Genomic DNA, 22,969 nt, shown 5'->3' on the forward strand with positions numbered 1-22,969 from the left:
TTCCTCACCAGTGGCAGAGCCCCAACCGAGAGAAAGTGGTTCCATCAACTAGTGCAAGAAGCTTCATATGCCTATACTCCGCATCCCCTCTTCTCATTGTCAAGGTTAAGTTGCCAGTAGGGGCCTCTCTAAAGCTGACCTTACAGCCATGGTGTTACTTTGTGTGTGTGTGTGTGTGTATGTGTTGGGGGTGAAGAAACACATCCATTTTCTAAAGGCTTAAGAGTCACATAAATGGGTTTTTAATCTATATCCTCTGAACAAAAGTGCCCTTCAATACTTGAAATAATCATTAGACTTGCATGCCCAGCGGGTATCACTACTGTCCATTAGCTGATCATGTTTACTGCCTACGAGCGCCTGCCTTGGTCCATGCAGGGGACTCACCACATGCATGCAAAGTGCTAATGTAGCTTCCGAAAATCCCTTTGTACCTTTCCAAGCTATCAGTGACACACGTAGACAGTGCCTGCTGAGTGACCGTGAGGCCTCGGGAGCTCTACTGGGTGTTCAGAAAACAAGTTTAGAGATCATAATTTTACACAGTTGAAACTGCAGAAGATAGGTCAAAATAAAGAAGGCAAAATAGAGAGGAAAAAGTTCACATATTTTTAAAAAGTTAATTTTACAGTCTTTTATTTCTAGTTTGAAAAAAACTCCTTAAATTACAAAGAAGATATTTACAGGATTAATCACATTTTAAGCTGGGAGGCTGGACGTGTAGGCTCAATGTCCCTTGTTGGGACAGGCTAGAACAGGTTATGTGACCTGCCAGAGTCAAGGCAAGGATCGGGTCTCCAGACTGCCTGGTCCAGCCAATACTGAACAAAATATCAGAGGCATGCTGGAGCCGTTTTGCTAACAAACAATGATGTGCCTTTTTAGTGTTCAAGAGAAATCTTAATTTTGCTGGGCTATCTCTGTAGAATCATTCTAGAAACATGTATGATTTAGAAAATTTTAGTTTTGGGAAAAACAAAAAAGCTTGTCTCACCCATGAGACCCACTGTCTCCCCCTAGGCACCAATGGGTCTTTTTGCAACAGCAACATGGAGTCCTGGGCTCCGTGAGGTCCCGACAAGACAGCAGCTTCGCTGGCTCAGAGTCCTCTTCCCACAGGCTGCTGGACTGGACCAGTGCTTTGGGTCAAAGTGCTTTGGAGAACATCTCTCTCCTTCTCTGGAAGGGAAACGATGGACACAGAGTCCCAGGCATCATCCTTCGGGGAGCTGTCTTTGTCCAAGGCCTCTAGGATAGGCTGAGCCGGGTTCTTCAAATACTTGAAGAGGTTGAAAACCAACATCATCATTAGCTGATGAGTTAACAATCCCAGACCTCTGCCTTCAGTTTTGGTTGGCACAATCGTATTTTATTCAGGTTTAACTTTCTATTCTGTCCGCCAACAGAACAAGAGAACTTGAACATCCTTTCTGCCCTCACAAATCCAGCCGAAGTAATACTCCAAAGCTGCGAAAGGGCAGGACTCGGGCTGGAAAGCGAGCTTGCTTGTGGAGTATTAAACCTAACATTAGTAGTAACCCTAATGTGTCTCTGGAGTTCTAACCTTTCAGCTGATGGTGGAAATGGGTCTTCTCATTCTCCCCCAAGGGGTGAAAAAGAGAAAGTTCTCAAGCACTGTTCTCAGCCACTCCCCGACTGGTTCTTTCTATCTCACACAGCCTACACCAAGCAGTCAGTGACACCCAGTGCAGCCCTGAGGGACCAGAAAGCACAGTGCTCCTTGGAAAGGGACGGGTGACAGCCTCCCTTTCCTTTTCCCCCTCCCTGGCTTTAGGCTTAGCCACCAACCCACCAAGTTCCAAGAACCCAGCGCCTGGCTCTTGGAAATGCCGACCCTTGAGGCCACTTGGGGCGGGCTGGGTGAAAGAGGGACGTAGATGAATCATGTGTATTTGTGAAACCTCGAAAAAATAAGTGAGATGTGATTCATTGTTCTCATGTAACTTCAGATCCCTTTGATGTGTACTGTATTTTTCACACTTTCTCTGGAAAGTGGACTGAAAGACTATATATTTTAGATTTAAGCCCCAAAGGAGAACCTAGTGGTAAATTCACTTCCTGGGGCCCCGCTGATAGTTCTGTTGTCACAGCGAGATTATTAATGCAAGTAAAATGCTGAGACTGGCTGAGAGCTGCTCTTCTGTGGTGAGAATAACCAGGGAAGGTTTTTTTGTGTGTGTGGTAAGAACATGTAAGAGGAGTTCTACCCTCTTAGGGAATGAATTTTTAAGCACACAATACGGTACTAACCAGGGGCACAATGCACAGCAGACCTCTAGAACTCATTCATTGTGCAGACCTGGAAGTTTATGCCCATTAACAGAAAATCCTGTTTCCACCTCCCCCTGGCCCTGGAAACCACCGTGCTACTCTCTGCTTCTATGAGTTTGACTATTTTAGGTGCTCAGAGAAGGGGGATGATGCTGTATTTGTATGAAGGTTCTCCTTGGGAATCTAACACAAAATTTGTATAATGTCTGTGTTCTATAAACACCTTGTGACAGAAAGGAAATTAAGTGACTATACACTTTCTAGAAGCACCACTGTCTTTACAGACATCAGCCTCATCTACTACTATTCATTCTAGATGGAACAGAATGGGATTGTTCTCTCAGTACCTTTACCCAGATTTCACCAGAGAATAAGCCTGCAGAAGCAATGCTTTAAAATATTCTTCTATCAAAAAAAAAAAAATTCTTCTATCAACACACTTATGATCCCAAGAATGTCCTGACTGTGTCCTCAGGGGGCCTGGCTACCTCACAGAGCTTCAGGAGGCTGGCAATGGGCAAGAAAAGAAGACTTTCTACATGACTCATTCCATTTTTTTCTTTTAAAATACTAGCAACAGCCAGTGAGCACCTGGTATGTGAGGCCTGTGCTCACAGCTCTGGGTGTGTTTAAGAATCCGCCAATGGGCTCACTGTCTGACCCAAAGCTCATGTTCTTGATTGCTGTCTCTACTGCCTTTGCACCCTCCAGCCAGGCTCCACTGGGGCCTTCTCCAAAAAGCATACAGTTAATGTGCTGGCTTGGGAGAGGACCTACTGCAGTCAATCTCTTGGCCAGGCCATGTTCGCTAACTTCAACACCTTAAAAAAAAATCTGTGGTAAAATACGCAAAACATGAAATTTAGCATCTTAACCATTTTTAAGTGTACAGATCAGATCAGTGGCATTTGGTACAATCACATGATTGTGTAACCGTTGCCATTGCCACCATCCATCTCTAGGACTTTTTTCATTTTGCAAAAGGGAAACTCTGTCTCCATTAAACACTAAGTCCCCATCCCCTCTAGGCAACACCAGCAGCCATCATTCTACTTTGTATCTCTATGACTCTAACTAATCTAATTCTCTCACATGAGTGGCATCATTCAGGATTTGTCCTCTTATTTCACTTAGCATAATGTCCCTCAAGGTTCATACATGTTGTAACAGGTGTCAGAACCAACTTTTTAAAGGCTGAATAATATTCTGTTGTATGGACAAGCCACATTTTATTTGTCCACTCATCCATCAATGGACACTTGGGGTGATTCCACCTTTCACATCTTCCTTTTGGCTTTTGTGAAGAATGTGACTATGAAAATAGGTATATAAAGGGCTCTGTACCACTTCTAACTCAAATTTCTGTGTCTATGACTTTGTCCACTGCTATACACTTAGATGTTGCCATGGGGCCATGTGCTGCCACGTCACCCATCTAGATGTGTGCACACATACCTCTTCTATTTGTAACGGGATGCTTGGCGGAGAGTGAAACCAATATTTAACCAGGCCTCTGTACTTCAGGACCAGGGAGAGACAGGCCCCTGCCAGGGCCAAAAGTAACAGAAAGGTCACCACGGCGATCAGGATGACTTGCTGAAGCTTGGTAGAGGCTAAAAAGGCGACATAAAAGTGAACAAGATGACTGTCCCGCACACAATACAAACATTGGAAAATTTTCCATCTGCCAACTGCTTAAACAGCGCCCACATTCCAGTAAAATGGATAGATTCTCCCCCTCCCCCACCCAGCCCCGGATGCTTACCAACAGCTAGTGAAGGCAATCCTAAAATAGAGCCTCAGTTGTCAGGTGGCTCTTGCTACTGTAGATCTCGGCAGGAGCTGCTTATGCCTTCTCTTCTCATCCCTCCCCTCTGCATCTCCCCACTCCCACCACCCTTCACCTAATAAGCAACCTCCGATTTCACTATTCCAGGTGGATTCCTCTCCCAGCTGAGAAAGGACATAAGAAGGCCTATGTTACCATCTGCTGTTGTTTCGTAGCAAGATATGTTGCTTAAATGTCCAGGTCTAGAGATGTTTTCAATTGTCCAAAACAGCTGTGCCTTGACTTGTAAACAGTACACTCTTAAGGGTTTTAAATCATTCAACACAATGGAGTTGCTCCTGTAAGGGCCTTTAACCTATATAAGAAACATCAACAACCACGTATGTAAATTACCCACACAGACAAGGTCAAGCTGCTTCCATGGTTGCCAAAGTTTCCTTAAATTCATAGTGAGCCCAATAACCACAGAATAAGGAGAATCTGTTTTTAAAGAGTCACTCACTGGCTTGCAGTGGAAAAATTTTCTCTGTGAAAACTGGTGAGCCATATGAAGATGCAATGGCTTTCCATCTAGGAGTCTGGAATTCTGCTTTATGCAGGGAGAAGGTGCCTGTGTGACCAGTCCTGAGCAGAAATCCTGAGCACTGAGTCTCTAAGGAGCTTCCCTGGCCGACAACATCTCACATGTCACAGTTGTGGTTGGGGGAATTAAGTGTGTCCTGTGGGAGTCTAGCAGGAGAGGATTCTTGGAAGCTTGTGTTTGGGTTCCTCCAGACTTTGCCCCATGTGCCTCTTCCCTTTGCAGATTTTATGTCCCTTCTCTGTAATGACTCATAGCCATGAGTATATGTCGAATCCTGTGAGTCTTTGAACAAATCTAGGGGTTGGTCTTGGGGACCCCTGATGAACAGATTCACGGCTGGGATGGAGATCATATTGGTGGCTTTCAGAAACATTTAGGTCCTAGAATCTTTTGTTCATGGAAGTCCAAAGTATACATGCTCTGTTGAAAGGGGTAAATGGGGATCCCTTCTGGATTCTTTCAGGCCTCTAATTCCAGTTGACTGGACTTTGACCTCTGATTTAGGGAAATGATTACTTCCTTCTTCCCTATATGCTAAGAGTCTCTTCTTCAGTTAGTTTTGCATTCCCCAAGGTTTTTAGACTCACCATAAAGAAACCAAAAGAAAATGCAAATATTAGCTATGTGGGAGAAAAGTTATGCATCAGAGCATGGACCCTCAGGTTCTCTGCACCTGTCAGCTGCTGATCTTGGGCAAGTGACTTAACCACTTGGTTTCCTTCCCTGAGAAACAGGCCAGTGTGAAGATTAAATGAGATGATGTATCTAAAATGCCTGGCCCAACCAGACACAAAGAAAGATCTCAATAAACATAAGCTCTTTACTATTATAAAAAATTAAAATCATTTCAGAATATATGCAAGTCAAAGCATCATGCTATACACATTAAATTTACAGTGATGTATGTTACTTATATTTCAATAAAACTGGAAAATGAAAAACAAAAAAATGATAATAATGCTGAATTTAGGAAATCATGAAGTTTACACAGATCATAAAATCTCATTATATGCAGGTTGGATGATCAGGCACTGGAGATGATTAAATGCCACCATTTTCTTCTTGTGCTACAGAGGGCTGTCCAGGCCCCTGTGGTCTGGCCTCCCTTTGTCAGCCGTATGGCTGGCCCTACCCACTCCTTTCTGAGAGATTCAAGCACTCGCAAGTCTCCAAATGTCCTGGGCCTTCTCGGACCTACTGGCCCTTCTCCCTAGAGCGCCCTCTCTCCTTCCAGCTGACTCTCCACCTGTTCCCTATGCCCTGTTTGCAGACCGTGCAGACCAGAGAAATGTACAGAGCTAAACCCTGCAGACTGTGGTGCTGGATTTCTTGTAGGAATAGGCCCACCAGAACCTTCTCCAAACTTCAGAGTGTGGCAAAGGCACCATGAACACCAGCGAATTCTGGACCCCAACAATGGGAATGATGTGATGGCACAGAGAGGGGCCTTTCAGACCCACCTGCTAGAAGGCAAGTCTCCACACAGTGAGGAGTAGCACAGGCTTGAAGAGGAGGACTCAAAACCAGCTCGGGTCTCAGACTCGGAGGCGATACAGGCATATTTGCTCTCCTTGTCCATTTTAAAGTTTACCTTTTTTTTTTTTTTTGCTATATCAGAAATTCCAAAGAAAAGAAAATCAAAACAAAGAAGAAAAATGCTCTTGCCTGTTGTCTTCCTGTTTTTTCCCAGTAATGGACATAATACAAAAAAGTGGCCATGGAGGCCTCGATGCTGAAGGGAGAGGAGAGCCTGACGATGAGGGAGCCTTCTCTGGGGGTCACCCAGATGTTCCCTGGAGGCCCGACGGTAACTGCAATAGGATCACAAACAAGATTCAGACATACATATAAACATATACACCCATATAGTACATGTATATACACACACGTAGGTAGTATCTATACACACACATTACATATAGCCCAATAATATAACCACACACAGCGTGTACACACACATGCTTACATACATACACATTCATAAAAGCAGCGAGGTTGCGTTCAGGTGCACAAGCCCAAAAGAGACTGCCCTGGGCACAGGATTTGCTTGGAAGGCTACGAGGCAGGAAGCCTGGCAGGGCCAGAGTGCAGCACCAGGGGCCTCCTGCCTTCAGCGGAAGGAGGGATCCTCGAGGCAGTCCCCGTGGCAGCTGAGAGTGGGTCTCCCTGGCCCTCTGGGACATGGCTCAGGTACAAGAACCAAGACCCATGAGGGGCAGGTACACGAGCCTCCCTGGCTTAAAAGCCACAAGAGCTGAATCTCTTATAACAACTACACAGGAAGTTCCCAGAGTCCCCACAGGGGACATGCCCAGTTACAAGAAGCACTGCATGCAGCAAGGCCCGTCACTGCTTCCCGGCAGGTATTTAAGGTTGTCCCAGTTGAGATGCAGTTCACCAATGCAGGGTCATTCTGACTGTAAGCAACGCTGCTTAGTAACGCAGTTGACAAGCCACTTCTGTCAAGTTTCCCAGGGAACACAGCTGGAAGGTTACCAAGATCACACTTTCATGCAGCGGGGGAAATGATTTTGTTAGCCCTTACCTGCTGAATATATATATTTATATTGTACTATACAGCTCTCTCTCTCTCTATATATATATATACATATGTATAATATGCATATAATTATATAAAAAGTGATGTTTAGAAACCTTTAAATATATATCTCTATCTTACTGTAATACTGTGTTTAAACATAATAACTGAGAAATACTACCAGTTAAGTCTATTTGTTAAGGCGTTTCATATAATTCACAGGACCGTGAAGGACTGTGTCTCGTGATATGCTGTAGATGAAAGATTATGGCCTTTATCAAGTAAGCATTATAACTGTGTAATTAACCAGAGGAACTTAGATCAAAGTACAGGTTGGGTCCCACAAGTTCTAAGAGGCCTGCTTCTGTACATTTTACACACTCAGATGATCATACCTCTGTGAACAGTTACATGTTCATGACAGCCGGGCTGTATTTCCCTTACATTCTGCTCTTCCCCAGGCTCCCCTTGATGAGGGTTAGGCACAGGGTCTGCCTACATTTCTCTCTGTGCAGAGGTAACAGGTACCTACAGGGTTCGCACCCGTGCCCTCTGACCTCATTTGTGCTGGTGTAGGAATTAAGTCCACACAGGGACACACTGGGCCTGGCCCACTGCCAGCCAGAGCAGTGCTAGCGGACTGGCTTCAGGTGGTAGCCAGCTCCGTTTACACCTGCTCACAGATGCTGGCACACACGTCCTTGGTCTCCCCTTCTCACAGCTACGTGCCTGAGGCATGCTGACCGGCAGGGCGTAGCCGCCAGCAGGCCTCTCACCAACGTGGGCTATATTCTCTAGACTTTTCTGTGACGTACACATGGGCGTGGGCAGGGGAGCCAGCCATGATGAATCACTTATTCACTGAAAGGTCAGCGCTGAAAGACCTGCCCTTCTGAAGAAGCCAGTCCTGGACCTGAGATCCAACACCAACTTGATCAGCCTGCCCCCCGGGGTGAGCAGTCTGCCATCTCGCAGTGCACTGCAGGAATTGTGGGTAACTGCTGAGAGCAGCTTCTGTGAACTGAGATTACTAGGAACCAGGCACCGGGGACTTCACATGTATCCACACAGATCTGGGTGGCACCACAGGAGGTTATTCCATTTTCCAGAGGCGGACTACTTGCCCCGAGTTAACAGCCAGGAAGTAGCAGAGCTGCGATGGGACCCCAGGTCTGAGTGCGGCCTGCCCCCTTCAGCCATTTCATCCTTCCATCCTCAAGCACTTGGTGAGCCGTCTTCACACTGGTTACTCACCCCAGCTCCACCTCAAGTGGTGACAGCAGCCATGAGATTTAATAACACCGCTGCCTCAAACTTTACAAGTGAGGAGGCAGAGAACGACGACCCAGCCAGTGACCGAGAACGTCGCTGCCCAGCTCAGGCTGGGTGGACAGGCAACAGCGGAGGCTGACATCAGACCAATGACTTTCACACGACCTGCTTCTGCTACCATCCCATCTCTCCTGGACAGTGGCTGGTAACCACCATTACTGTGGGTGGTGGTGGTATTTTTTAACTAATTCCCACTTGGGTGACACTTCACAGCTCATGTGAGTCCTATACTCAAGGACAAACGACCTGCCCACAGTAGGTGTTCAGGTGGCGCTGCCTTCACTTTGCATCCCCACATCGCCCAGCACAAACCACTGATGTTTTTTCTTAGCGTCCTGCTACAGAAAATCTCAAACACATAGAAAGTAGAGAGACGACCATTACCAAGGCTCATGTATTTATCACCCAACTTGAAATCGACATCAAGTCATGGCCAGGTTTGTTCCTCCTATGCCCATTCACCTTGTCTTTGCCCCTCCCCAGTCTGGGTCATTTTGAATGAATCTCAGACATCATGTCATTTCATCTGTAAATACTCTAGTATGTATTTCTAAAAGACCCACCCCTTTTTCAAAAAAACATAAATAAAATACCATTAAAATAACTGCTTAAGAAATCATCAAATGTGTAGACAGTGATCCCATTTCCTCAACTGTCTTAAACTTCAGTTTGTTTGAATTAGGAGTCCAGCAAATTCTGGACTTTGTGTTTGCATAAACTAGACACTAAAAAACATTGGGCACACCTGACCATGTGAGGAGTGAATCACTGAGCAACAAACATACACACTAGTATCTGATGATTCTCATGCCCTCTTCCAGTATCTGGGATATTTGTTCATTTAGTCATTCAACCAATCTCTACTGAATTATCGACGATGTGCCAGGCATGGTTCAAAGCAGAATTAAAGTCTCTCTTAAACATAGAAGAAATTGTGCCAGAACATGTATGGGTGATCAGTGATCAATATGCTAGTATCTCATCTGGCACAGAGGTTGGCACATTTTTTTCAGCAAAGTACCAGAGCAAATTTTGGCTTTAAAGGCCAGATAATCCATTGTATGTACTTAACTCTACTGTTGCAGCATGAAAGCAGCCATTGACAACACATTAAAAGATGGTGGAACTGTGTTCTAATAAAACTTTATTTACAAAAACAGGTTGGTGGGCCAGATTTGGCTTGAAGTCTATAGTTTGCCAACCCTTGGTCCAGCAAATCACACTCCCCTTGCACCAGCCTCCATGGTCAGTACTTGGGTTTGTCCATCATGCCCACCTGTTGGCTGGTTATTTAGGGTGAGAAGCAGCACTGAGGTGCATGGAGTCAAGACTGTTCAGTGAAGGGAAAGTGAAGAAAACCTGAGAACTATAAAGGAATTCTTATACCATTCTGATAGTAGGAATTTCTCTTACCATTCCGACAGTACTGGAACCATGGCACTGTGAGCCAGGCAGAAACCAGGTCTCTCAGCTTAGCTCGAACACGTAAAGAGACGTTGAAATGCGGTGGGAACCCCTTTGAGAGGCTGGTTGGGGTGAAGTTACACGTGGTCGTGGTGAGGTTCATACAGTTCACCCCGATGTCATCAACACTGACATCATACCACCTGCTGCTGATGGAGCTGGAAAGGACAAAAGCATTTCACTTCATGGAATTCTACCTTCTACCATGGGTAAGTTTCCCTAGAGCTGTTTTCAAAAAGCAGCTTTACTGAGATAATTCAAGTAACACACAAGTCACCCATTTAAAGAGTATGATCCCATGGCTTGCAGTCTATTCACAGAATTGTTCAACCATCACCAGAGTCAACTTTAGAACATTTTCATTATCCCAAAAAGAAACCTTGTACTTATTAGCAGTCACTCCCCAAGCCCCAGGCAACTACTAATCTACTTGCCGTCTCTATGGATTTGCCTATTCTGTACATTTCATATAAATGGGATCATAAACCGTGTGGCCTTTGTGATTAGCAACTTTCATTTAGTGTTTCCCTTAGCATGTTTTCAAGCAAGAAACATGCTATAGCATGTCCCAGTACTTCATTCCTTTTTTGTTGCTGACTGATCTTCTACTGTACGGATATACCAAATTTTATTTATCCATTCACATGTTGATGGACACAGGATGTTCCCCCTCTTTTCCTACTTTGAATAATGCTAAGAATATTCACATGCACGTTTTGTGTAGACATATGTTTTCAAGTGTCGGGGGTTTATACCAAGGAGTAGAATTGCTGGGTCCTACGGTAACTCCATTTTTAACCGTTTTCCTAAGTGGCTGCACTATTTTATATTCCACCCACAAGGTATGAGGGCTCTAGCTTCTCCAGATCTTTTTTTATTATAGCCATTCTAGTGGGTAAGCTGTGGTATCTCAGTGTAGTTTTGATTTGCATTTTCCTGATGACTAATGAGGTAAACATCTTTCATGTGTTCACTGGCCATTTGTATATCTTCTTTGCAAAACTGTACACTCAAATCCTTTGTCTGTAGTTTAATTGGCTTATTGTCTTCTAATTGTTGAGTTATAAGAGTTCTTTATATATTCCAGATATAAGTTCCTTATCAGATATATGGTTTACAAATATTTTCTCCTATCCCACAACTGATTTTAATGCTTCAAACTCAGCCTCTGTAGCCTGTGTCTTAGGAATGATACTGCATTCATACAAACCCCACAGCTACCTATTTAAAAAGTTTTGCCTTGCCCTTATAAAAACCTACCAAACACAAGGCCACACATCCTTGTGACAATGCATTTCCCAGAGTCCCAATGCCACACCCCCATGTGGGACACTAGTTCCCAGCTATGACTTCTGTCCTCAGGTGACGGATTTGAGAAAAGCCAGGGAAGTGTCTGCTAGACGTCTCAGTGGGGGGCAGTCTGTGCCCTGGCCTAGAAGGCAACTCTGGCCTAGAAAGCAAGGTCCAGGGACACAGAAGACATGAGGCTGCACTCACTGCCACCAGCCTTCACACGCCACATGCACTTCTACCTGCGACCTGACTGCAGACCTCTCTTCTGTTCACGTGGTGAATGACAAAATGAAAGCCCCTTCCAGATGTGTGGCCAGGGCTTCCATAGCAGATGCCTGCCATGCTCAGATGCCACCAAGTGCTGGGGTCACAGACCCTGATGGGAGAGGGATCCCACAACACAGGCACCCGTCTCAGACAGGGGGTGTGCTTCAGAAGGGGTGATTTAAGTTTGACAGACACTTAAAGATACACTAACCTTCTCCCCACCAATTCCAGCTGTTAAACTCAGGCAAAAAGTCCTTCACATTTCAAAGGCTCATTCCCTGATTCACGAGGGAACTGGCCGCCCATGTTCCATGTCCTTCCATCTCCTCCAAATTTGCCCCTTTCTCACAATTACTTTTTAGAAACGTTCCTCAAAAAAGGGGTTCAAATTTGAATGACAGCTGACACACAAAGGACAGCAGTTTTGGGGGAAGGAAGAGTAGGAGAGAAAGCTGTGTTTGGAGTGCTGCCTCCCCATCTATTTGCAGTGGGTAAAAATAAGAGACATTGGCCCCATTTAAATGAATAATGAAATGAACATGGCTTCAAGAGCAGGACACCGCCCATCGCCAGACTCACAGCCTCTCGCCCAGGGCTCTCCTCAATCTGAACCTCACCCAGAAAGTTGTCCTGACTCTTCACAATGTCCACAATGTGCCTCTGTCCCAGAACTAATCTAAGTTTGAAAGCAACCCTCGTCATGAGGGCGGGGGTGGGCCTGGTGGACTAGTAAGCACCAGGTTAAGTTATTTGTTAAATACCTGGACAACTAATGATTTCACTGTTTATCTTCTGTTAGATCACTTCCCAAAATAGTAAGTTCGTCCCCCTTTAACCCAGCAGTTCTTCTAGATATGTAAGAAAACAATCAGAGATGATTTATGTATGAGGACACTACTTATATAACAGTCAAAAACTGTCAACTACCTAGACCTGGGATTGGTGAAAAATTAAATACATCATGTGTGATGCATCATATAGTAAAAAACATGCAATAAAAATGTTTACAAAGAGATAGATATTTGAAAACAAATTCTCACACACTTAATTGCATTAAGTTAAAAGCAAAAAAAAAAAAAGCAGGACCCAAAAATATAACTCTAGTTAACTACTTTCAGTTTTACACACGGGCACATTTGCAAGCAAATACATACATTCAGGAAAGAGTTTAGAAATATGCTAAAATGAGAATAGTGGCTATTCTTGGACTATAGGCTCTTAGGTTGTTTTAACTTTATTCTTTCTACTTTTCTTAGTTTTCCAAGTTTTCTATTAAAACAATTGTTGCTACTAAAATCAGAAAAAATTGAAATTAAAAAAATGTTTTAAGAAGGCAGGGCTGGGAGGCAGTGGGGTAGGGGGATGACCTAGAAAGGGGCCTACTGCCTGACTGCCTATGTTTTCAAAGAAAACCAGAAATTGAGTTCTTTTTTTTTCTTTCCTAAGTGAAATTCTGTATTTTTTCATGTTGGCACAAACAGAAAAAAAAAAATTTAAATACTATGGGTCAAACACAGCTGGTAGGCTACAATCTCTGCCATGCCCAAATTAAACTAGATTTTCCTATAAAGTGGTCTATGTAATTTTGGCTCTGCTACTGTGACTGTCAAAACACAGAGTGGCACCTTCATTTACAATTCCAGTAATGTTTTATGTGGAGAACCAAAGTGGAATGTTTTAAGTCCCACAAGCCTCAAAATTAAATTATGGAATATAACCAAAATGTCCCAACTACGTAAAAGTATAGAAACCAAGGCCCTCTTCTATCATCAAATGTACAACTGGAAAAGAAACACAATCAGACGTGGTTTGGGCTTCTAGTGACCTCTCAACTTTTCCAAACAGGAACATTCACAATTGCCTCATCTTTTGTTTCTTTTACCAAAGCCAACCTCTCTCCTGAAAAAATATCTACAGAATGCTTTCCTAAAGGAAAACAAGTTAGTCTCTGATATGAAACTGTCAAAGGCTTTTACAAAATATTTCTAGTATTTGTCAACCCACAAATGTACTTCCCAGCTCATTCAAGGCTAACGCATGCTAGTTAATACATCAGCTGTGACTTCCTCTTACTGAAATTTTGTTTAGTTCTAGGACATTATGCTTTCTAAATGCTGAGGAGGGCCAGCTTCTGGACATGTGTCCTGTGCAGTGGCCAGAAACCCTGCTCTCAGGAGGGCACTTGATTTGATGCTCCTCTGTCCCCTTATTAAATTTCTTAGTAATTTTTGAGCAAAGGGCCCTGCACTTTCATTTTGCACTGGGCCTCACAAAGTAAGTATCTGAGCCTCATAGACTGGTCGACTGATTACAGATTATCATGCTTGTAATTTATGGTTTGAGGAATAGATCAATGTGATTCAGAGATAATCCCCAAACCCCAGTTTAGAATCTAGTATTATTAAGCAAATATTGTTACAATGGAGATTTAAAGATGAAAAGAACCCTGGGAACCCACTGGGAACCCACTCCTCTAACAAATTAACTGTTGTAATTTTCCCACGTTCCCTACCTGTTCTTGACCATAGTGACATTTTGAATTTTACACAGTTGTAACTGCTACCAGATCAGACATAATTACCCCTTTCTGTGGTTGCCAATGTTCACCTACAAGTTAACATGACACGAATTGCCATTTTTCTGCAGATGGACATGAATATACACTTCAATGTTTATCTTTATGTAAGTGGCTTATTTTTCTTCTTCTAATGGAAGGGGAGTTGTATTATCTGCTTAGGGTAAAAGTACATGGACATTTCCATGACTCTAATGTACAGAATTACTTCTCTAGAGGTTGTATAATTAATCCTGATCCAGCACAGTATCCATCAGCCACATTCCCTCAAGCACTGAGTATTACCACATCTTCACATTTTGTTGAATTAGTAATGCAAAATGCCTCAGTCAATAATTTTAACTTAGTCTTCAATTCACCTATGTAACAAGGTAAACAAGTAACAATGGAGGCCTTGGATTTTGCCTTTCTTCTTTCTGTAAGTGTTTATACTGCAAATCAAGGGATGGCACACTGCCACACAGCTGGAAAAGGGGGTGAGAGGTCGAAGAGGGCCAGAATGATACACAAAATGGAAAAGCCACTTAGAAACTGAGAATTACCTGTAATTAAAGGAATAAATTCCTTCTCAGGCCATATTTGGCCTAGAAAGTTAAATAACCCAGATTGTTAAACCTGAAGACGGTGGAGACTGAAAGGTGCCTCCTGCTCTTTCAAGACAGGAAGCCCTTTCGTACAACCTTCTCGTGAAACCAAGGAGAGAAAAGGCTTCTACCAAGCTTCAAAGCCATGGGGCCAGGCGTTCTCTGGCAGCCAGTGTCACCTAAGCCTTCGGGTCATGGAAGGTTGTGAAATCTCCGTCCCTAGAGATTTTAAAAGTACAAGTGCAATATCTTGTTCCCATGCATCTGCTTATGTTCTTGCCAAGTGGCCAAGTGGCAAGAACAAGCAGCTGGTCCCCGGGTCCATAACAACTCCCCTGCCACTCCCAGGAAGGACGTCAACAGAAAGATCCAGCTTACTATTTAAACTGCACCTGGTAGACCACCAGCCTCGTGTCATTGCTCAGGGACACCGGCTCCCAACTCAGAACCTGCTCAGCATTATACAGGTGAATCTTCGGGTTCTGTGGAGCAGGCAGCTGCGAAAGAGGGTCTTGAAAGGGACAGAGAGAATAAGAGAAGGAGGGAGAGGTGGGAGCGAAAGGGAGGGTCAAAAGGAGAAAAGTCGATTACAAAAACATTTCAATGTGTGCCACCCAACCATTCCTACCAAGTGGAGCTCTGTCTGGGCAGGTCCCTCCCAACCCCCCGCCTCTGAGTAACGGTGGTACTGTGGCACAGCATGGGAAAATGGGGGCTTGAGGCCACCTTTCCACCTGCAGGTTCCAGTTCTTAGGAGGAGGGCCTGGGCACGGGAGCTGGGCCCAACCGGCATGCCTGTTCTCCCGCTAGTGTGCATCCGTGACTGGGCAGGTGAATGCTCCAGCCGGGGGTGCTTCTTCAGGAATGAGGGACAAAGAACAATGCCCCCCATAAGGGAGTGCTGCAGATGAAACCAGTGGCCATGTGACAGGCATTAGCCCCAGATGTGGTACCAAGGGAGTTTTGGTAAACCTCCACCAACACAGACACTCCAAACCAGCTTGCAAAGCCTAAAGGCGCATGGGAGGGTGAGGCCTGTCTGTGGGCTTGGTCACTGCTGTGTTTTTCAAGGGCACCCAGTATCACAAGCACTGAGAAACCCAACCCAGACTGGGAAATCTGCATTTTCAACACGCTTCCCAGTGATTCTTGTGCACATTGAAGTTTGAGAACTACAAACAACAAAATAACACATCCTCCAGGGAAGCACCAGCAGTACGCTCCCTCCCTGGGGCGACCTGGAAGCACAACCCCACTGCACCTGGGCAGATGTCGCACAGCACCAGGCTACAGGCTGCAAGCGTGGGAGACTTATCTCTACACAGAAAACCTCATAATGATGAGGGTGTCTCTGAGATTGAAAGATTAATGAGAAACACCCAGAAGGTGGAAAGAAAAGTTTGAAAAAACACACAGTTCCAGAATTCAAAGCAGGAAATTCAAACCACACTTTCTCAGTAAACGCATCCACTCTTGAAGAACAGAGCCCAGCTGAGCCTACAGCCCCTCCTGCCAGCTGTTCTGAGAGGCATTACCAGAAGCCTGTGGCCACTCGTTTACTTAAAGGATGCCTATTATCTCCACAGCGGCGAACCTGAGCTGACCTTTGTTCCAGATCTTTATTCACAGCTAACCAACCCTCTCCCAATTCATACCGGCCTCATGGAAGCCAGGGCCAGAGGCAGGCAGACAGGGCCAGCACGACAGCAGGCGGCTCTCTGGGGCAGCCCATCTGGCTTGTTGGGGCTGCCGTGGTCCAGCACATCTCCAGACTGAGCTGAGAATGGCAGGCCTGCTTCTGGGAGGCTGTGCAGTACCCCAGGGGGTGAGCGCCGGGTGCGGGCTGGGCACCCATCAAAGAATCTCAGAGACCTCCTTTCACAGCCCATATTAGTTTCCTATTGATGCTGAAATAAATCACCCCAAATTTAGTGTCTTAAAACAACCAGAGTTGTTTGAAACAGGCCTCACTGGGCTAAAGTCAGAGTGTCAGCAGAGCTCGTTCCTTCCGGAAGAAACAGTTCTTTGTCTTCTCCAGCTTCTCGAAGCTGCTCACATTTTTTGGCTCATGGCTTCTCCCCCAGCAATGCTGGGCGGATCCTTCCCGTGCTGCCAGCTCTCTGGTTAGGATTCCTGCCTCCCTTGTCCGTCCTTCACGGAACCTTGTGATTACACTGGGCTCATGGAACCAAGCGACCCAGGATCATCTCCCCATCTTGGGATCCTTAATCACACCTGCTACATCCCATTTGCCATGGATATCAACATAGTCACAGGTTCTGAGACCTAGGATGGGGTCCTCTTTGGAGATCTTCATTCGCCTGCCACAGTGCCCCTTCACTGTCTCCCCATCTCTGCAGAGACGCCCGCAGGAATTTCCTCTCCCTCCATCCTTCCACTGGCCCCCCACCTCCCCAGCCCAAACATGCAGCTACGGAAGGAAGCACCGAGCGCTCAGCCGTGAGGGAAGAGCTCCACCCGACATGTGTCCCAGAAGAAAGAAAGCATCCCCGTAAAAGTTGGAGCCTTCAGATGAGACTTCCATGTCCTTCAGCTTCCGTTTTACTGAGGCGTGAGAGAGAGGAGAGCAGTTTTGTTCTTATATTTGAGTTTCTTGGAATCCCGTCTCACCAAATTCAAAGAAAACAAGTCATAGAACTTAGACTTTACAGCGAGGTACTGAAGACTGCCCGCTTGTTAACACCTGCCCCAGGACAGCCCCCCTGCACTGCTCCCAAAGCCTGTCCTTGAACCTTACCCCCTGTAGCATCCAGCCCTCATGGCTGCCTCTTTGCTCTGGCTCACTCCCACCTGCCTTGCCCTGCTGCTCCCTTTCCCTGGAACCTTTTTTCTGCTATGCTATAGCTTTCTCCCTGACCCCTTAAGGTCTCTGCTCAGGTGCCCCCTTATCAGAGAGGTTTCCTGCATAAAATGTCGAGTACAGGGGACTCCCTGTGGCACCTGACTTTTCCCCGTGGTGCTTCTCCACCACCTGAGGTCTCTGTTTACTCCATGGGGGTTATAGGAGCACAGATACCAGAACTAGACAGCCTGGGTTCAAAGCTGCACACTCCCTGTGGGCCCTTGGGCAGGCTGCTTAACTTCTGTGCCTCAGTGGTCTCATCTGTAAGGTGATAATGATAGCAGTACAGACTTCAAAATGTTGCTATGAGAACAAGTTTACGTGTATGTGCAGGGCCGAGGACAGTGTGAGCACCACACAATCCTTGCCTCTTCTGGTTGCTAGTGGCTTACCAACAGTATCCCCCAAGCACGAGAGCGCTGAGCTCCAGGAAGGCTGGCGGTGTTGAACTTGGGGCTGTTTCATCCCCAGGGCCTGGGAGAGTACAGGATTTGGTGCCTGACTGGCCCGCAGCACAGCGGCCTGCTCTCCTTCAGAGACGCTGGGGCTGATTTCTCGTCCTGTGGGCTGCACTCACCCACTTGAGACCCCACAGAGCTCCAACTCCCTTGCCCCTTCTGTGCTTTATGCTCATGTCCTCCCTTTTCCCTGGTGTCTGCTGGGGCAGGGAGTGCATGGACAGCTCTGGGCCATGGGCTCCTCTGGATGGCTCTAAGAGCCCAGGTATTTAGGGCCACGGCTCCTCTTGTCAACAGTGGTGACAAAGGCTTAGTGGGAAGAGAACAGAATTTATGGACCAAACCCTTCGGCTGGAATCCTGATCCTGCCACCTCTGGCCACAGATCCTTCTGAGACCCCACCTGCACCTTGGTTTCTTCCTGAATAGTGAAAATGGTGCTTTCTCTCCCAGAGCTGTAGGGAGGGGAAATGCAAGACCACAAATGAGAGGCAAACCGGACGCTGCTGGCTACGTGTGATTTTTAAGATGTGACCGTTTCCAGTGGTCCTGATTCCCCATGAATGACTTCTGCAGGCGGTGAGCACCAACCAGTCACCCAGCCCCAGCCCCTGGTGACAACCAGCAGGGCACCCAGCCCAGTGCTGGGCACTGTACTCAACAGTATGACCCTGCTGTAGGCAGAATAATGGCCCCCAAAGATGTCTATGTCCTGTGAATACATCAGATTATAAGGCAAAGGGGAACTAAGGTGGCAGATGAAACTTAGATTCCTAATCAGAAGACCTTAATACAGGGAGACGACCCTGGAATATCTAGGTGGATCTAGTATCATCACAAGGGTCTTTCTCTGGAAGCTGGAAAAGGCAAGGAAATGATCCCTCCAGAATCTCCAAAAGGAACACGTCCCTTCGGACACCTTGACTTTGGCCCAGTGAAATCAGCATCAGACGCCTAACCTCCAGAACTGTGAGAAATAAATCTGTGTTGTCTTAAGGTTCTAAATTGGTGGTGATTTGTTACAGCAACAATAGGAAACTAATACAGTCCCTGAGGGTGGACACGAGGGCTTTAATGACACCCCAGCTCCTACAAGATAAAAGCTCCCAGTCCCAATCTGGGTATACAAAGCCCACTCTACATTCCTTCTCCATGGTCTTTGAGGCAAGGATTCATAAACTACTCATGGTAAGAACAGATAACCTAGGTGTCCCCTGTATGACATGTGTCCTCATGCACCTCACAGCCAGAGCTCCTCCTACTCCGCCTTCCTGCTTCAACCCACCACCTCAGGTCAGGTCCACCCTGGATCCCGGCATTTAAGACTTTATACATAAATTTAAGAATAGGTTACCCAGGTCTTCAAAGCATAGTTTGGTTACACACATCACACACAGATAATAAAATAAAGTACAATTAACATTCAAATTACCAATTCATCTTGACAAATGAAGACCCTTTCCACGATGGGGTATTATGATGAACATCTATGACCCTACCTCCAACACCCCGTAGGCAAGAAGTCAATAAAATTATTCCCTAAATCCTCAGCCATAACCTGGAAGTTGCTCTCTTTAGTAAATAATGGACATCAACTTATTTACCTAGACCTCTTCCTACATAGGTTATGTTTCCTTGGGAGTAAGTGGAGCTATAACCTACTTCAAAAAAATGGTTGAGAAAATTAAGACAGAGAAGGTACATAATCTTAGCACTCAGTATCCTGCCTGACCTAGAAGAGTGGCCTGATGATGGTGACTATTACTATCACTTAGAGTTTGCCCACAAACATTCCAGCTACCTAGTAGTTTCAACCATTGAGATTATGGACAAACAGAGTTACTTAATGTACATTCACCGGTGGTGGTTTTATGTTGTGGGGATTTGCCATCTTTCTCTGCGGTCTCCAAGCACATTACAAGCTTTGGATATTCAAGTCAGCAAAATCATGGTAATAAAATTCTGTGTCACAAGTACATATCCAATCCACTGGAAAATGATGACAAATACAATTACATATAGAAGTCTTAATTCTTCAACACTCAGGTAGTGAAATTTAAAAAGAGTCAGGTGACTTACGGCACCTTAGGGCTGTGGGTTAGTTTTCTACCTACAGCAACTGGCCACTACTCAAAGCATCACTACTGAAGGGGAATAAAATAACAGGCCACGCTGGCATGTTGATTTTTTTAAATTAGTTAAGAGACTCTGACTCTCCTTCATCCCCCTTCAAAGCAGGAAGTACATTTCCCACGTGAAGGTACCCTTCTTACACCAGGCGGGTAAAAGTCATTCTTGTTCCCAGAGATGGGGAACTCAAGGCCCAGAATGATGCATGAACAGACTTTGACTTCTTCAATGGTTCGCTTCAACAAGCCCAAACCTCTTCCTTTGGTGCAATCTTCACAAATAATTATTTCTTAATCTAACAGGTATAAAAACTACCTGCTTTGCTCATTCCTTTGAGTCTCCTATACATACGAAATTCATTTTTCTGCTGTTAATCTATCTCACGTCAACTTAATTATTAAACCAGCCAAAGCAGACCAGAAGGGAAGCAGGAAACTTTTCCCTCCACACACCACAAATTGGAGCAAGTCCAATCTTTTATATAGTTATCCTCATAACTCTACATGGTAGGTGTGTCAAGCCTTCCTTTTAAAAACTTGTTTCCAATACTCTTTTATTTCTTTCCCTCTGCCATAAAAGCAATTTCATTATTATTGAAGGTCACTTGGAAACTATGGCAAAGTGTGGAAAATTTTCTATTACTTGATTACTATATAATCATTAATATTTTTACTTTGTGTTTTGGCTAATAGAGTTTCTCTTAAAGTATCTGAGTTAATTTTTAAACTGTTTATTATGAAAAAATTTCAATTAGTTATAAAAATAGAGATTAATAAAATGTGGCACAGCTTTTCAAAGTATCTCTGGTGAAGAACTGGTTTATTTCAATGCACCACACAGACCCAAACATTTGTAGATAACAATAAAAGATAATTACTAGAAGGGCAATGTCCAATTGCAAAGTTTGTAAATACTTTCCTCAACCTCTGCACTCATAGCAAGTCACAAACAATTCACAGAACACCACTAGTCAGGAGCAGCCCTATAAAGTACCACCACTTGCCAAGCACCCAGTTTGGGCAATTACCAACATTCTGTCAATGACCACATCTCATCTGAATGAAGCCCAAGGAGAGGGCACACACTGGTTACTCAAGGCTTGAAGCTGGAGAGGAACAGAGTCAGGATTCAAATCTGTCCTATTCCCATGGGAAAACAGCCATTTAACCAATAGCACACATCCCCATAGGCAAGGCTCCCCTAATTCAGGAACTGTGGAATTTAGGGGCCTTTGCAAGTAATGGTGGTAGAAGAAACAAACCTCACACCACCTTGAGACTTCAAATGGGAGGAAAGTTCTAAATTCTTGAAGCTATTTAAATGCTACTACCCAACCTATGTTATCAGTCTCTCCCTGAGAAAGAACTCAGCAAAATGCAAACATACATACATACACAGAAAGAATGCTCTCCTACCTACACCTCTGTCACTGAGTTCTTTTTTTCCTTTTCTTTTAGTTTTTCTATTGGTTCATAAGTATGGCCAGCTAGTGTCGGAGGAAGAAGGATGCTGAGCTGTCTGGGTGGGAAGGAAGTCAGGGCTGTCTGGGTGGGAACAGAGCTGGGAATAAAAGTCTGGTTCAGCTGACCCCCTGGCTCCCGCCAAACTGGGGGCGAAGACATTTCTGCATTCTGTCCTGAGTGCTAAAGCCCTTTCATCGGATTCTGGGGAACTGACCATCCTGCGGGGCTGGGTTTCACACGATTTCACACCCACTATCACACTCCGGCCAAAACTGGGCGGCTGCCGGTGGCGCAACTCCATGGCACGGAGCTACAAGGAGGGCCTGGGCTCCTATTCCAGCTCAGGCTGCTGGGGCGGGCACGCCAGGCAGGGGCTGTGTTCAGTCGGACCAGGATGAAGACTCTGGCCAGCAGAGGCGGCCCTCTTTCGTGCCCTGGCTTCGGATTTTCTTTGTTAATTTAGAGAATCTAGGAGGCGGCGGCGTGGGATGGGGCAGCAGTGGGTCCAGATTCACTCCAGGACATCGTGAGGGTCTCCGTCCTGGGACGGCTCCCAGGGGCCAGCACGCCCGCAGGGGCGCGGCCTCTCCGGGCTGCCAGCAGCTTCCCGGGGACTGCCCGGAGTTCCCCGCCGGTCGCCTCCACCACTGAGGGCGCCCCCACCACCATCCTCTACAGCTGCCGGCGGCCACCCCGGCACCCCACCGTCTGGGTTCCCCGAAGGACCCATCCACTCGCGGACTCCCGGCCGCTGCGTCGGCGTCTCCGCCCCGCTCGGGGGCCCAGGCCCAGCTTACCCGCCGGAGGCGCCGCGGCCGTGCGGCCGCCCAGCAGCGGGAGCAGCAGAACGAGCAGTCGCGGCGGCCGCATGGCCGGGGCTCCCGACCCCGCAGGCGCGGCGGCGGCTCTGCGCGCGGCCCGGCCCCAGCGCGGGGTCTGCCGAGCCGCTCACGTCGCCGCCTCGGCGGCCATGGCGCGCGCTGGGCGTGGGCCCGCCTCTCCCCGAGCAGCGGCGGCGGCGGCGGCGCTCGGGCCTCGGAGCCCAGCTCGGCCGCTCCCAGGCGGCCCTCCCGGCGCCCCGCCCCGCCCCGCCGCGGGACTTTCCCCGCCCCGCCCCGCCCCCCGCCGTCTCGGGGACTTGGACCCCGCCGGGGTGGGCCTCGCGCCGAGCCTCGGGCCCCACGTCCTCTTCTCCCGCTGCCCCCTGTGCCTGGAGTCGCACAGCGCGCACTTTCCTCCTTTCCGTTTAAACTTTGTCTTTCTTGATTGCCCCTAAAATACATAAGGAGTTTTCAACCCTTTTTTGAAAACGGGTTTAAGGGGATAGTGGTTAAGCAA

General features: G+C 46.3%; 1 protein-coding gene across 1 annotated transcript; it reads right to left on the reverse strand.

Annotated features, from left to right (window-relative positions):
• Positions 1-619: 619 nt before the first annotated feature.
• IFNGR2 (interferon gamma receptor 2) lies at positions 620-22,642 on the reverse strand. Its single transcript, XM_037014760.2, has 7 exons — positions 22,429-22,642; positions 15,097-15,229; positions 9,949-10,157; positions 6,330-6,475; positions 4,277-4,436; positions 3,748-3,905; positions 620-1,279 (listed from the first exon to the last, which is right to left on the reverse strand). Exons 1-7 carry the CDS (start codon positions 22,499-22,501, stop codon positions 1,100-1,102), a joined length of 1,059 nt encoding a protein of 352 aa, XP_036870655.1. The 5' UTR covers positions 22,502-22,642; the 3' UTR covers positions 620-1,099.
• Positions 22,643-22,969: the final 327 nt, after the last annotated feature.

Source organism: Manis javanica, chromosome 3 (assembly GCF_040802235.1).
Source record: "Manis javanica isolate MJ-LG chromosome 3, MJ_LKY, whole genome shotgun sequence".
Classification (NCBI taxonomy): Eukaryota; Metazoa; Chordata; class Mammalia; order Pholidota; family Manidae; genus Manis; species Manis javanica.

Excerpts from the sequence above, each read along its gene's own strand:
- IFNGR2 (XM_037014760.2), bottom strand. The coding sequence starts at position 22,501 with ATGCGGCCGCCGCGACTGCTCGTTCTGCTGCTCCCGCTGCTGGGCGGC. Across the intron at positions 15,230-22,428 it reads GGCCGCGGCGCCTCCGGCGG|ACCCTCTTTCGCAGCTGCCT; the intron begins GTAAGCTGGGCC and ends GTCCCTTTCAAG. Across the intron at positions 6,476-9,948 it reads GTTCCAGTACTGTCGGAATG|TTACCGTCGGGCCTCCAGGG; the intron begins GTAAGAGAAATT and ends ATCCTATTGCAG.